General features: G+C 45.7%; 1 protein-coding gene across 1 annotated transcript in view; it reads right to left on the bottom strand.

Moving 5' to 3' along the window:
- Positions 1 to 15,459, bottom strand: part of USP34 (ubiquitin specific peptidase 34) — a 1,418,841-nt gene that overhangs the window by 1,089,011 nt on the left and 314,371 nt on the right. The window contains 1 exon segment of the mRNA XM_030196176.1: positions 1,910 to 1,971. Coding sequence (XP_030052036.1) covers positions 1,910 to 1,971 — 62 coding nt within the window.

Here is a 15,459-nt window from a genome sequence, read left to right as displayed (position 1 = left end):
CTTTCATGGTATTAGCACATAAGCACTGCCATACTGGGAAAAGACCAAGGGTCCATCAAGCCCAGCATCCTGTCTCCGACAGCGGCCAATTATATATATATATATATATTTTTTTTTTTTTTTTTTTAATAATTTTCAATGGACTTTTCCTTCAGGAATCTGTCCAAACCCCTCTTAAACTCTGTAAGGCCAGCTGCTGTCACTACATTCTCCGGTAACGAGTTCCAGAGTCCAACTACGCGCGGAGTAAAGAAAAACTGTCTCCTATTTGTTTTAAATCTACCATATTCTAGCTTCATCTTGTGTCCCCTGGTTCTATTATTTTTTGAAAATGTAATCAAATGCTTCACATCTGTCCACTCCACTCCGCTCATTATCTTGTAGACTTCTATCATATCACCCCTCAGCCGCCTTTTCTCCAAGCTGAAGAGCCCTAACCGTCTTAGCCTTTCCTCCTAGGGAAGTCGTTCCATCTCTTTTATCATTTTTGTCGCCCTTCTCTGCACCTTTTCCAATTCTTTTATATCTTTTTTGAGATGCGGCGACCAGAATTGGACATAATACTCGAGGTGTGGTCGCACCATGGAGCGATACAACGGCATTATAACATCCTCGTGTTTGCTTTCCATCCCTTTCCTAATAATACTCAATATTCTGTGCACTTTCTTAGCCGCCGCAGCACACTGAGCAGAAGTTTTCAATGTCTTATCAACAATGACACCCAGATCCCTTTCTAGGTCTGTGACTCCTAAAGCGGAACCTTGCATGACATAGCTGTACTTAAAAATACCATCCTTACACTATCATTTTTCAACCCACAATTAACCAATTACACCAATATTGTCACTTTCCTTCCATTGTTACTTGGATTATCTAATGTAATCTAACTCAAGATTCCTTGGGATAATGGGATATAAATATCATAAATAAGTAACACCTGCTGGTTCAGAATAGTGTAAGCTGATGCTAAGAAAAATAAATTCCCAGAGTGTGAATCAGATTTTGTTTCCCCTTTCCCTCAAAATACATAGCTAATGTCTAAAAGACCCAAAAGTTTACAAACTATTTACATACCAATGAAAATGACAATGTTTAGGTTTACATTCTGTTGCAGATTGCTATTCAAAACATATGCATTTTAAAGCTGTATACAGGACTGCTGTGTATGCGGACTGCAGATCTGTATACACTATTTTTATTATTTTATAATCTATGAAAAGGCTATTAATATTAATATTAACAACCTTCCTGAGCCCTTACGCCAAGCCCCCTCCCTGCCCATCTTCAAGTCTTTGCTTAAAGCCCACCTCTTCAATGCTGCGTTCGGCACCTAACTCTTACTGTTCAGGAAATCCAGACTGCCCCAATTTGACTGTCCCTATCAGACTGACTGTTCACTTATCTTTTAGATTGTAAGCTCTTTGAGCAGGGACTGTCCCTCTATGTTAAATTGTACAGCGCTGCGTAACCCTAGTAGCGCTTTAGAAATGTTAAATAGTAGTAGTAGTTAATATCTAGAAGCTCCATTTTTGTATTGGGTTGACCTTGTAAATATCAATCTCTCCCCTCCCTCACCTTTCCCCCTTGCCCCCCCCCAAAGGCACTTTCCCTCACCCACTCTTTCCTCCTTGTTCCCCAGAGCTTTTTCTCGCTCCCTTTTACCACCTCCTCTTAATAATCTCTCCGCTCACCCCTCCACAAAAAAATGATTACTTACAATCAAAGTCAGACTTATCTACAGATTATTAGTATTTAAAGATGGTTTAAATATTTTTCATTTTATTAGCTATTTTTTCAAAATGCTAATGACACTTTGTAGTTGAAACATTCAATGTTAAAAATACATGAAACAGTCTCGCCTTCTTTATAATATGAATATTTTAGAGAGAGAGTCAACGTTCCCACTTACGTTTCTGTGTCTGAAACTAAAGATTCATTATTACACACATCGTTGAATGTGTGAAGTTGATTCTGTTAAAAAAAAAAAAAGAGAAACAGTATTCAGAAACTTGCCTATACAATGTTAACTAAATGACAATATTACAAGCCTATAATAAAAGTATGTTACATTACATTTTGCAAAACTTCTTTTGCTTGAAGAAGCAAATTAATGGAAATGATTTTAAAACAGAGAATAATAGAGTTTTTGGAATCCAATGGATTACAGGACGGCAGCATTGTTTCACTAGAGGAGGGTCGTTTCAGACAAATCTGATCAATTTCTTTACCTAGGTGACCAGAGAGTTGGATCGAGACACAGCGCTAGATGGTGGTGTATTTAGATTTTAGCAAAGCCTCTGACACAGTTCCGCATAGACAACTAATAAATAAACTGAGTATCCTCGGTATGGGCCTTAAAGTGACTGACTGGGTTAGGGACTGGTTGAGAGGAAGGTGACAGAGGGTAGGGGTAAATGGAGCTCATTCTGAGGAAAAGGATGTTACCAGTGGTGTGCTGCAAAGTTCAGTTCTTTGGCTGGTTCTTTTTAACATTTTTGTAAGTATGAAAGCCCGTCTCGTAAGGTTTGCCTCTTTGCAGATGATACCAAAATCTGCAATAGGGAAGACACCCCTGATGATGTGGATAACATGAGGAAAGTGAAGCTAGATGAATGGTCCGGAATTTGGCAGCTAATATTTAATGCTAATAAATGCAGGGTCATGCATTTAAGCTGCAAAAACTGGAAGGAACAGTACAGCTCTTAATATGTATACTTTGGGGAAAAAAACAGGAGAGGAGAGATATGATAGAGATATTTAAATACCTATGCAGCATAAATGCACAGGAGACAAGTCTCTTTCAAATGAAAGTAAGCTCTGGAATGAGGGGGCATAGGATGAAAGTGAAAGGGGATAGAAGAAATCTGAGGAAATATTTCACAGAATGAGTGGTGAATTTGTGAACAGCCTTCTAGTGGAAGTGGTGAAGATGAAAACAGTATCTAAATTCAAGAGAGCTTAGGACAAGTATAAAGGATCTCTAAGGGAGTACTAAGGCGAGCAGATGGCATAGATGGGTAGACTGGATAGTCCATATGGTCTTTATCTGCCTACATTATTCTATGTTTCTATGAGCAGAAATGTGTCTGTCTGTGTGTGTCTACACAATGGTGTACATTCAGATGCAGTAGGTATTTTTCTGTCCCTAGAGGGCTCTCAATATGAGTTTGTACATATGTGCACAAATAGCTATACAACAACAGTAACTGTTAGGGTTGTCTGTAGATATTTATGGCATTTCCCAAGCATCTTTTCAAAATGCAGCAAAGCAGAGTTTTGCCTAAAATTTTGATATCTTTAAAAAATAAAAATTAAGTACAAAGAATTGTCAGTGTCATGTGTGCTTAACCAGACTGTGAAAATGGCCAACAGGTTTAATGCTAGCTTAGTGAAACTGCTGTGGTTCAAGATACAACAACCGGGGAAGACAGATAGTTCAATGCAGGTCTAGGAATCTCTTTCACGAAGGTGGTGGCCCGTTTAAAACCAGGGAGCTGATCAACACAAATTTTAATAGGTTGCCACTCAAAGATGAAGCACAGCTTAAGAAAATAAAAACAATAGTGAGCCAGACCAAAGGACCGTCAAAGCCCAACTTCCTGTCTCTAACAGTAACAAGATCCCAAGGAGTAGATTTATTAATTATTATTCAAACCAGAAGATGGTGGCTTTCCCAAGCCTACATGGCTAATAGTATATGGAGTTCTCTTCCAAGAAGTTGCCAAAACCCTTTTTAATCTTTCCAACCCAAAGCAAATTGGAAACAATTATACAAAAGAATCAGGAATTGTCTTTGTTTGTCGAGGCAAAATTACACTCTGAAAATTACACAAAATGAGATGAAACTTGGAAACAATGGTAAATAGTACAGACAAAAGACAGAAAAATGGACCAGAAGTTCTAAAGAAATATGCCCTTCCCCCCTCCAAAAAGAAACAAAAAGAACTAGCCCAATGGATTTGCATGGGACAAGCAATTCCAGCTTCTGTTAGGGTGGTGGACTTTGGTCCTGGGAAACTGAGGAACTGAGTTCGATTCCCGCTTCAGGCACAGGCAGCTCCTTGTGACTCTGGGCAAGTCACTTAACCCTCCATTGCCCCATGTAAGCCGCATTGAGCCTGCCATGAGTGGGAAAGTGCGGGGTACAAATGTAACAACAACAACAACAAAAATACTGATACACAGCTGCACACCTACCCCCAAACTCTATCTAGCCCCAAAGGCTACTCTCTTGCAACTGCTCCACCGCACCCAGATCGCCCAACCCCATAAACCGCTCCCTTGTAACTGCCCGAAAATCACCCAAACTGCCTCCATCTCACAACACATCACCATCCCAAACGACCTACACCCTCCTAAAATAATCCTCACAACTGCCTGCACCAATCTAAAATACACGAGGCAACTGCCCACAACCCCCAAACTGCCCTTACACTCATAAAATATACCTGCACACAACTGCCCCCAATCTGTCAATATGGTCCCCACATCTGCCATACAGACCCTCCAAATTGTTCCCTCCTTACGAAACTATCCACTACAGCTGCCCAACCATCCCCAAGCTGCCCCACCACCCAAAGCTACACCTTGCAATTGCCCCAACACCGCCAAAGCTTCCCCACCACCCCCAAACGACCTAACCCTCCAAAATTACCCCTTCAACCTGGAATTGATTTACCATCCCCCCATGCAATTGCCTCTCCACCCCCCAAACGGTCCCAATCCCCTACACACATACATTCACAAACTAAAGAAAAATATGAACACAGACACACAAACATACACATCCCATACCCAACAACTCTCAGCCAACACAGGCATATGTACATGCATTAACATATAGTGGGATTGGAAATAATTCCAGGAGCCATGCTCCGCAAGCTTTCCCTAACTGCTTTAACCATATCTTCCAGCAACAAATTCCCCAGCTAGCTTGTTTATTTAAATATTTATTATAAATAAGCTAGCTAGCTTAGTCTTGGCTTCTGTTGTCGCTAGGATTGACAAGACCAAGGCAGTTTCAATGCTTTGTGATCTTTTGGACATACTGGATGTGTGGCCGCGTATGAGTTAAGTGTGGTCAGTTGCGCAACTGTAACAGTGAGTATTTCACAAGAGGTACTGATGGAAGATCTAATTTTTGTGAGAAGAGAGAAACACTATGTGACTGAGCAAAGGAGCTTGTTTATTGAGAAGTTTTGCTGATGTGACTAGTTATGGGTTAATGCTGTAATAGTTAAAACATGATGGGATAATTTTGGGTTTTCATATTGGGAATGCATATTTGTATGTAGAAGAAGGTAGGAATAAAATCTTTCTTGCAACTTTTAAAACTTGTTATGTATCCAAGCTGTAGCTAATCTGTTTTTGCTGTACCATCTGACCTTGTAGTCAGCTAGCTATATCCTGTTCAGTAAGAAGACTTTTCCAACGTCCTCTTTTCCTACCTACAGATAGTATACTGATACAAAAACCGCTGAAGTAGAATGAGGAGGGGGGCATATAGTTTAGAACAAAGGTATGGGTGGGAGAAAAGTTTCTAATAGGCAGGCGGGATAAATATATGTGGACAAATAATTGGGTACAATGTATAGATGGTCTGTCCAGAGAGTTCCTGTTGTATGTTATGATATTATTAAGACAAAGGTATAAAAGCAGGTATAAGGAAAGATAAAGTGGGGGGGGGGGGGGGGCTGAGCACTTCCTCCAGGTCAGGAAGCTTGCTGGGAGGATAGGCCTCCCTGTTTCTCTTTTATATTTCAGACTTTGCTTGCGCTTATGTTGCTGAACTAAACTTATTCTTGTGAGTTCTTGTTTAAGTTTGTATAAGATATAAGGCTAAGGACCAGGCTGGTGAGTGCTTCCGCTATCAGCTGAGGTAGGGGGGTGCAGGGGAGATTGCCACAGGTGTGGTAATCTAACTCTGAATCGCACATATGCTATTAAGACCCCTAGTCTTAGTACAATTTGAAACAAGTTCTCTATTTACCAGTTCCACACCACTCAATATTCTATGCACTTCCATCAAATCATGTCTCTTCTTCAAGCTTAAGTGCTTTAATCTACTTTTTTTCATAGAGAAAAGTCCCATCCCTTTTATTATTCTGGCCACCCTTCCATGTACCTTTCCTGACTCTGCTACAACTTTTTAAGATGGGGTGACCAGGATCGCATACAGTAAAGGTGCAATCTTAACACAGATAAGATAAGCGAAAGCTACATACCTGTAGAAGGTATTCTCCGAGGACAGCAGGCTGATTGTTCTCACTGATGGTTGACGTCCACGGCAGCCCCTTCAATCGGAGATCTTCTCTAGCAAAATCGTTTGCTAGCCCTCGCGCGCGCATACCGCGCATGCACGACCATCTTCCCGCCCGAACTCGCTCATGTTCGGTAGTCCAGTACAAAGCAAAGACATAGACAAGGGAAGACACAACTCCAAAGGGGAGGCGAGCGGGTTTCTGAAAACAATCAGCCTGCTGTCCTCAGAGAATACCTTCTACAGGTATGTAGCTTTCGCTTTCTCCGAGGTCAAGCAGGCTGCTTGTTCTCACTGATGGGGTATCCCTAGCCCCCAGGCTCACTCAAAACAACAAACATGGTCAATTTGGCCTCGCAACGGCGAGGACATAACTGAGATTGACCTAACTTAAGCAACTAATTGAGAGTGCAGCCTGGAACAGAATAAAAATGGGCCTGGAGTGGGGGGGATTGGATTCTAAACCCCGAACAGATTCTGTAGCACCGACTGCCCGAACCGACTGTCGCGTCGGGTATCCTGCTGTAGGCAGTAATGCTATAAAAATGTGTGGACAGATGACCACGTCGCAGCTTTGCAAATCTCTTCGATAGTGGCTGACTTCAAGTGGGCCACTGACACTGCCATGGCTCTAACACTATGAGCCGTGACATGAGCCTCAAGAGTCAGCCCAGACTGGGCGTAAGCGAAGGAGATGCAATCTGCTAGCCAATTAGAAATGGTGCGTTTCCCGACAGCCACTCCTCTCCTGTTGGGATCAAAAGAAACAAACATTTGGGCGGACTGTCTGTGGGGCTGTGTCCGCTCCAGATAGAAGGCCAATGCTCTCTTGCAGTCCAATGTGTGCAGTTGACGTTCAGCAGGGCGGGTATGCGGACGGGGGAAGAATGTTGGCAAGACAATTGACTGGTTCAGATGGAACTCCGACACCACCTTTGGCAAGAACTTAGGGTGAGTGCGGAGGACTACTCTATTATCATGAAATTTGGTATAAGGAGCATGAGCTACCAGGGCTTGAAGCTCACTGACTCTACGAGCTGAAGTGACTGCCACCAAGAAAATGACCTTCCAGGTCAAGTACTTCAGATGGCAGGAATCCAGTGGCTCGAAAGGGGGTTTCATCAGCTGGGTGAGAACGACATTGAGATCCCATGACACTGTAGGAGGTTTGATGGGGGGCTTTGACAAAAGCAAACTTCTCATGAATCGAACAACTAAAGGCTGTCCCGAGATCGGCTTACCTTCCACACAGTAATGGTATGCACTAATCGCACTAAGATGAACTCTTACAGAGTTGGTCTTAAGAGCAGACTCGGACAAGTGCAGAAGGTATTCAAGCAGGGTCTGTGTAGGACAAGAGCGAGGATCTAAGGCCTTGCTGTCACACCAGAGGGCAACCTCCGCCATAGAAAGAAGTAACTCTCCTTAGTGGAATCTTTCCTGGAAGCAAGCAAGACTCTGGAGATACCCTCCGAGAGACCCAAGGAGGCAAAATCTACGCTCTCAACATCCAGGCTGTGAGAGCCAGGGACCGGAGAATGGGATGCAGAAGCACCCCCACGTTCTGAGTAATGAGAGTTGGAAAACACTCCAATCTCCAAGGTTCTTTGGAAGACAATTCCAGAAGAGGGAACCATATCTGACTGTGGCCAAAAGGGAGCGAGCAGGATCATGGTGCCTCGATCTTGCTTGAGTTTCTGCAAAGTCTTCTCCACAAAAGGTATGGGAGGATAAGCATACAGGAGGCCATCCCCCCAATCCAGGAGAAAGGCATCCGACGCTAGGCTGCCGTGGGCCTGAAGTCTGGAACAGAACTGAGGGACCTTGTGATTGACTTGAGTGGCAAAGAAATCCACCAAGGGGGTGCCCCACACTTAAAAGATCTTGCGTACCACTCTGGAATTGAGCGACCACTCGTGAGGTTGCATTATCCTGCTCAATCTGTCGGCCAGACTGTTTACGCCTGCCAGATACGTGGCCTGAAGAAACATGCCGTACTGGCGAGTCCAAAGCCCCATTCTGACGGCCTCCTGACACAGGGGGCGAGATCCGGTGCCCCCCTGCTTGTTGATGTAGTACATGGCAACATGATTGTCTGTCTGAATTTGAACAACTTGATTGGACAACCGATTCTTGAAAGCCTTTAGAGCGTTCCAGACCGCTCGTAACTCCAGGAGGTTGATCTGTAAACCTTTCTCCTGAAGGGACCAACTCCCTTGGGTGTGAAGCCCATCGACATGAGCTCCCCACCCCAGGAGAGACGCATCCGTCGTCAGCACCTTTTGAGGCTGAGCAATTTGGAAAGGATGTCCCAGAGTCAAATTGGACCGGATTGTCCACTAATGGAGGGACTGAAGAAAACTCATGGACAGCAGGACTACGTCCTCTAGGTCCCCAGCAGCTTGGTACCACTGAGACGCTAGGGTCCATTGAGCTGATCTCATGTGGAGGCGGGCCATGGGAGTCACATGCACTGTGGAGGCCATGTGATCGAGCAATCTCAACATCTGCCGAGCTGTGATCTACTGAGACACTCGTACCCAAGAAACAAGGGACAGAAGATTGTTGGCCCTCGCTTCCGGGAGGTAGGTACGAGCTGTCTGAGAATCCAGCAGAGCCCCTATGAATTCGAGTTTCTGAACAGGAAGAAGGTGGGACTTTGGATAATTTATCACAAACCCCAGTAGCTCCAGGAGTCGAACAGTCATCTGCATGGACTGTAGAGCTCCAGTCTCGGAGGTGTTCTTCACCAGCCAATCATCGAGGTACGGGAATACGTGCATTCCCAGTCTGCGTAGAGACGCCGCTACTATAGCCAGGCACTTTGTGAACACCCTGGGCGCAGAGGCGAGACCAAAGGGTAGCACACAGAACTGAAAGTACCGTGTTCCCAGACGGAATCGAAGATACTGTCTATGGGCTGGCAGTATCGGGATATGAGTGTAAGCATTCTTTAAGTCCAGAGAGCATAGCCAATCATTTTCCTGAATCATGGGAAGAAGGGTGCCCAGGGAAAGCATCCTGAACTTTTCTCGGACCAAATGTTTGTTCAGGGCCCTTAGGTCTAGGATGGGACGCATCCCCCCTGTTTTCTTTTCCACAAGGAAATACCTGGAATAGAATCCCAGCCCTTCCTGCCCCGGTGGCACGGGCTCAACCACATTGGCGCTGTGAAAGGGCGGAGAGTTCCTCTGCAAGTACCTGCTTGTGCTGGAAGCTGAAGGATTGAGCTCCCGGTGGGCAATTTGGAGGCTTAGAAACCAAATTGAGGGAACATCCTAGCCGGACTATTTGAAGAAGCCACTGGTCGGAGGTTATGAGAGGCCACCTTTGGTGAAAAAATTTTAACCTCCCCCAGACCAGCAGATCGTCTGGCACAGATACTTTGATTTCGACTATGCTCTGCTGGAGCCAGTCAAAAGCCCGCCCCCTTGCTTTTGCTGGGGAGCCGCAGGGGCCTGCTGAGTCGCACGCTGTTGACGAGAACGAGCATGCTGGGGCTTGGCCTGGGCAGCAGGCTGGCGAGAGGGAGGATTGTACCTACGCCTATTAGAAGAATAGGTAACAGTCCTTCTTCCACCATAAAAACGTCTACCAGTTGAGGTAGATGCTGAAGGCGCCCGGCGAGAGAATTTGTCGAATGCGGTGTCCTGCTGGTAGAGCTGCTCTACCACCTGTTCGACTTTTTTACCAAAAATATTATGCCCCTGGCAAGGGGAGTTCACAATCCGCTGCTGAATCCTATTTTCCAGGTCGGAGGCACGCAGCCATGAGAGTCTGCGCATCACCACACCTTGAGCAGCGGCCCTGGATGCGACATCAAAAGTGTCATAAACACCCTTGGCCAGGAATTTACGACACGCCTTCAGCTGGCTGACCACCTGCTGAAAAGGCTTGGCTTGCTCAGAAGGGAGCTTATCCACCAAGTCCGCCAACTGCCGCACATTGTTCCGCATATGAATGCTCGTGTAGAGCTGGTAAGATTGGATTTTGGCTACGAGCATTGAGGAATGGTAGGCCTTCCTCCCAAAAGAATCCAAGGTTTTAGAGTCTCTGCACGGGGGCGCCGAAGCATACTCTCTAGAACTCTTGACCTTCTTAAGGGCCAGATCCACAATCCCAGAGTCGTGAGGCAACTGAGTCCGCATCAACTCAGGGTCCCCATGGATCCGATACTGGGACTCGATCTTTTTTGGAATGTGGGGATTAGTTAGCGGCTTCGCCCAGTTCTCCAGCAGTGTCTTTTTGAAGACATGATGCATGGGTACTGTGGACGATTCCTTAGGTGGCGAAGGATAGTCCAAAAGCTCAAACATTTCAGCCCTTGGCTCATCCTCTGTAACCACAGGGAAGGGAATTGCCGTAGACATTTCCTGGACAAAGGCTGCAAAAGATAGACTCTCGGGAGGAGAAAGCTGTCTTTCAGGAGAGGGAGTGGGATCAAAAGGAAGACCATCAGACTCCTCATCTGAGAAATATCTGACGTCTTCCTCTGCCTCCCACGAGGCCTCACCATCGGTATCGGACACCAGTTCATGGACTTCTGTCCGAAGCCGTGCCCACCTCGATTCCGTAGACAGAAGCCACGGTGGGAACATCGAGAAGTAGACTCCCGCATCGGCGGCGATGAAGCTCCCTCCATCAACGTCGTCGGGGAGTCTGCTTGGGAGGCAGCCGACGCGGGCAGTACCGGCATCGGAGACCTCACAACGGGCAAGGGGCCAGCCATCGCCTCACTCGACGGCACAAGCACCCCCGGTACCGGAGAAGGGCGCAACAGCTCCTCCAGGATCCCTGGAAGGATGGCCCAGAGGCTCTCGCTTAGAGCGGCTGTCGAGGAAGTCTGGGAGTCCGGTACAGGCAAAGAACTCAGAATCTGTTCGGAGTGCGGAGGTGGTACCGGGCTGTCCAGGGTAGTGCGCATCGACACCTCCTGAATGGAGGGTTAGCGGTCCTCCCGGCGTCGATGCCTAGTGGGTGCCGACTCCCTCGGCGACCCAGAGCTCCCGGTACCACGTCGGGAAGGTGACCAATGCCGATGCTTCTTTGCCTTCACACGAAGCATGTCACCGGAACCTCCCGGTATCGACAAGGACGTCGTCGAATCCAAGCGCCTCTTCCTCGGGGCCGGGTCCGATGAAGGTTGATCCCGGGGGGGGCTGTACTGCAGAAGCCCTCGAGGCAGGGGGAGACCTACTCGAGGGCTCACCGCCACCAGCAGGGGAATAGACAGCCCTCACCTGCACTCCTGATGAAGAGGCACCCTCCAACGACATCAGTACCAACGATGATCTCGGTACCGTAGACTCTGGAGCACCGGTCGATGACCTCGGTACAGCAGACGTCGATGCACCAGCTGATGACCTCGATACTGTGACCGTCGAAACACCAGGCAAGGCCCCGAACAAAATGTTCCACTGGGCCAATCTCGCCACCTGAGTTCTCTTTTTCAACAGACAACAGAGAGTACAGGCCTGAGGACGGTGCCGAGCCCCCAGACACTGAAGGCACGAAGAGTGCCTATCAGTGAGCGAGATAGCCCGGTTGCACTGGGTGCACTTTTTGAAGCCGCTGGGAGGCTTCGATGACATGGGCGGAAAAATCACGCCGGCGAAGTCAAAATCCGCGATGATGGCAAAGGGCACCAAAAATAAGAAGGGAAAAAAAACGTACAGGCGGCCAAGAGGCCGCTTTCAAAAGCGAAAGAAAACTTGACGGGGAAAAACAAACTCGAAAATAAAGGGTTGTTTTTTTTTTAGACAAACACGCGATTAACTTTCAAATAGAAAAAGAAGCCTTCCGAATCGGAAGAACGCGCAAAAGCGCGAGGGTCTCCTCAGGGCACAGAACAACGAAAAACACAGCCATCCCGAGCGCGGAAAAAAGAAGACTAACGAACACGAGCGAGTTCGGGCGGGAAGACGGTCGTGCATGCGCGGTATGTGTGCGCGCGCGAGGGCTAGCAAACGATTTTGCTAGAGAAGATCTCCGATTGAAGGGGCTCCCGTGGACGACACCCATCAGTGAGAACAAGCAGCCTGCTTGTCCTCGGAGAACAGAGCATTATAATAGTCTGTCCCTTTCCTAATAAATTCAAAGTTTCTACTCATTTTCTTAACTACCACCAAACACTAAACTGTTTTCTTAACTACCACCAAACACTAAACTGGGGATTCCAATGTAGTGCCCACAATGATTTTGATCCTTGTCCAGGGTGATGACTACTAATATATAATCTAGCATTGTTATTTACTTCTATTCTTCCCTAACTGCATTACTTTGCACTTGGCCACATTAAATTTCAACTGTAATTTAGAAAACCAGTCATCCAATCATACCAGGCTCTCCTGCAATCTGAGAGTGGGGAAACCATTGAAATGACATCCCAATGCTGCCAGCCAGCCACTTAAGCTACTAAGGACAGAGAAAGTACCTGTATGTAATAGGTAAACCATTTTGGCTATACCACAGAAAGGCAGTATATCAAAAATTCTAAGAAACAGAAACATGAGTCTGTAGTGAACCTCAGAGTTCACTCTGTTCCTAAGTGACACCTAGGTTTGCAATCAAAACTACTTCTGAGGGCCTGATTTAATCAACTTTGGCAGGTTTGGTGGCTTAAGGCCTATTTACTCAAGGAAAATCTGTTCATGCTGGTGTTACAATAATCTAACTGTATGATCGCTATATATAACTTTGTTTCTGGGCCTCTCTCAGGCTAACAAAAGAGGACCGCATTTTTGTAAAATACTGCCGCAACGCTCCTAAGTAAGGAATCACATAATCCAATAGAAAAAAAGATGGGATTGTGTGACACACCATTATTTCACTGCTTGCTAATTTATGCCAGAATTCAGCACAAAATTGTGCAATTTCCATTCTGTTTTCTCCAGCTTCCATGGTATTCATAGGTACCTTGTTACCACAAAGATGATTTGTTGATTGGTGGGCTATTTATATATAAGTTACTGCAGTTACCTATCACTGCCATCTGTTCATCTGTCTCCAACTCAAAATAACAAATTTAGCTAAATAGAGGGGATGGTCCTGGAATAAATGTACCCAGACCATGCAGAAGGAAACCAGTTATCTCCACCTTTAGAAATTAACTTAAAACCTGGTGTTTATCCAGCTATTAGGAGAGTGATTCCAGACAACTGATGATTTTTGTTTTACTGATTTCCATTTTGTACAGGAGTACATAATGCTTGATCTGTTAGTTATTTACTGTATTTTATTAGAGGCCGACCAAATTTCAGTTATGTTGTTGAAACTGGCCCAAAATCCTTTTCTGCCTAGTTTTGGTTTCAACCAAAAGACTACCACCATGGTTTTGGTCAAAACTGATCACGTGTTTGTAATGGAAGCCAAAAATGTGTGCTTTGTCTTGTTTGTGTCCTTCCCTCCCCCTTCTCCTCCAAACAATTGCCTTTCCTCCCTGCCCATCTGTAGATGCCCTCTTGGGCCTATCTCACAATCCCCTAGTGGACTAGTGCTACTTCCTAAGAAGCTTATCATCCCAAATTTACAGACTTAAATTCCTACTAAACCTTTGTATCAAAAGCATTTATTTAGAGCACTCTACACCATAAAACTACTATGAAAAAAACATAACTGCATTACTTGCAATCATAATACACACAAAAAAAAAGCATGCAGAGTTGCCTCCCCCCCCCCCCCCCCCAACCTTACAATCCCTTGTGTTCTAGTGGTATAGTCAGGGCAGGCGTGATTCCCCATTTGCTCCTGCCCATGTTGGCTCTCAAAATGACTGTCATGTCCTCTAGTGGCTTTTAGTTTCAGTTTTCATCAGCTGGGGTCCATGAGTACAGAGGCTATTTTTGCTTGGAGATAAAACATGGCCATTCATTATTTAAATTATTATAGATATATATATATATATATATATATATATATATATATATAAATGGCAAATGTCGTACTCACTCGCAAATGCGCAGTAGAGACCCTCTCTGCCCCGCCCCTGTGTCAATACGTGATGACGGAGGCGGAACAGAAAGGGTCTCTACTGCGCATTTGCGAGGGACACCGCCGTTGCTAACGCTCCACCCACCCGGAGTCGCCGCCGCCACCCACCTTCCACCCGGTCGAGCCCTCACTCCGCTATTGAAACAGCGAGGGCACGCAGCTATGCTGCTGAACTGCCGTCGGCCTTCCTTCTTCTTCTTCTCTGCCTGTGTCCCGCCCTCGACGACGTTATGTCACACGAGCGCGGGACACAGGCAGAGAAGAAGGCAGGCCACGGCAGCTCAGCAGTAGAGCCGTGTGCTGCGTGCCCTCGCTGTTTCAATAGCGGAGCGAGGGCCCGACCGAGTGGAAGGTGGGTGGCGACGGCTCCGGGAGGGGGGAGCGGCAGCGGCGAACTGGGCGGCGGGGTGGGGGGGCCTTTCAACCCCCCCCCCCCTCCTATACTAGCCCATTTTTACGGGCTGAACAGCTAGTATATATATATTCTGGCTTGGATATTATTTGGGTGATTCTAAAGAATTTCAAGATTCTGTTTGATATCATGAAGATGCAGTGTTTTAATCAAACTTGGGGCGTGCAAAAGCTAGATTCTATGAGAAATGAAGTTTATACATTAGAAAATAATTTGAGAAATATACTGCAGCAAAATATGTTTATCCACTCCTACCCTTGCTGAGATAACATTTAACCATTTCTCTGACCTCATGTGCAACTTTCTTTAAATCAATCACCTTACTTTCGAACTCTTCCTTCTTTCTTACCCTTCTATACGTTACATCTTTCCTTTACCCTTCGCTATCACTTATAATGTTCTATTATGTATTGTGTTGACATTGTAAATAGTATCCCGAAACTCACAACACAGCCTCACACCTGCTGCGAACAAAAACAATGAATATTACAGCTGTCACCCCAGGCTTAACATAATCATGCACTCTATAGTGGAGAAAAAAGCCTCAGTAACGCCATCCAGCCAGCCCGAAATTACAGACTATAAGGCATGGGCCCGGCGCGCCATCATCTGGCTCAAAAAAACTCCACAATTCCTTAGCGTCTCAAGGTTTATATTGCAAACTTTTTATCACTACTACTAATAAGGTGACAAACGTGTATGTATACTTCATAGAGCACAGAATGTAGATAGAATCAATTACTTTCAGTTCTATTCATGCAGTTTACATCAGTTCAATATCAAATCAATACTGCTACTT

This window comes from Microcaecilia unicolor, chromosome 3 (assembly GCF_901765095.1).
Source record: "Microcaecilia unicolor chromosome 3, aMicUni1.1, whole genome shotgun sequence".
In the NCBI taxonomy this organism is placed as follows: Eukaryota; Metazoa; Chordata; class Amphibia; order Gymnophiona; family Siphonopidae; genus Microcaecilia; species Microcaecilia unicolor.
The sequence above is the reverse complement of the archived record's forward strand: the minus strand, read 5'-3'. Positions and strand labels throughout refer to the sequence as shown.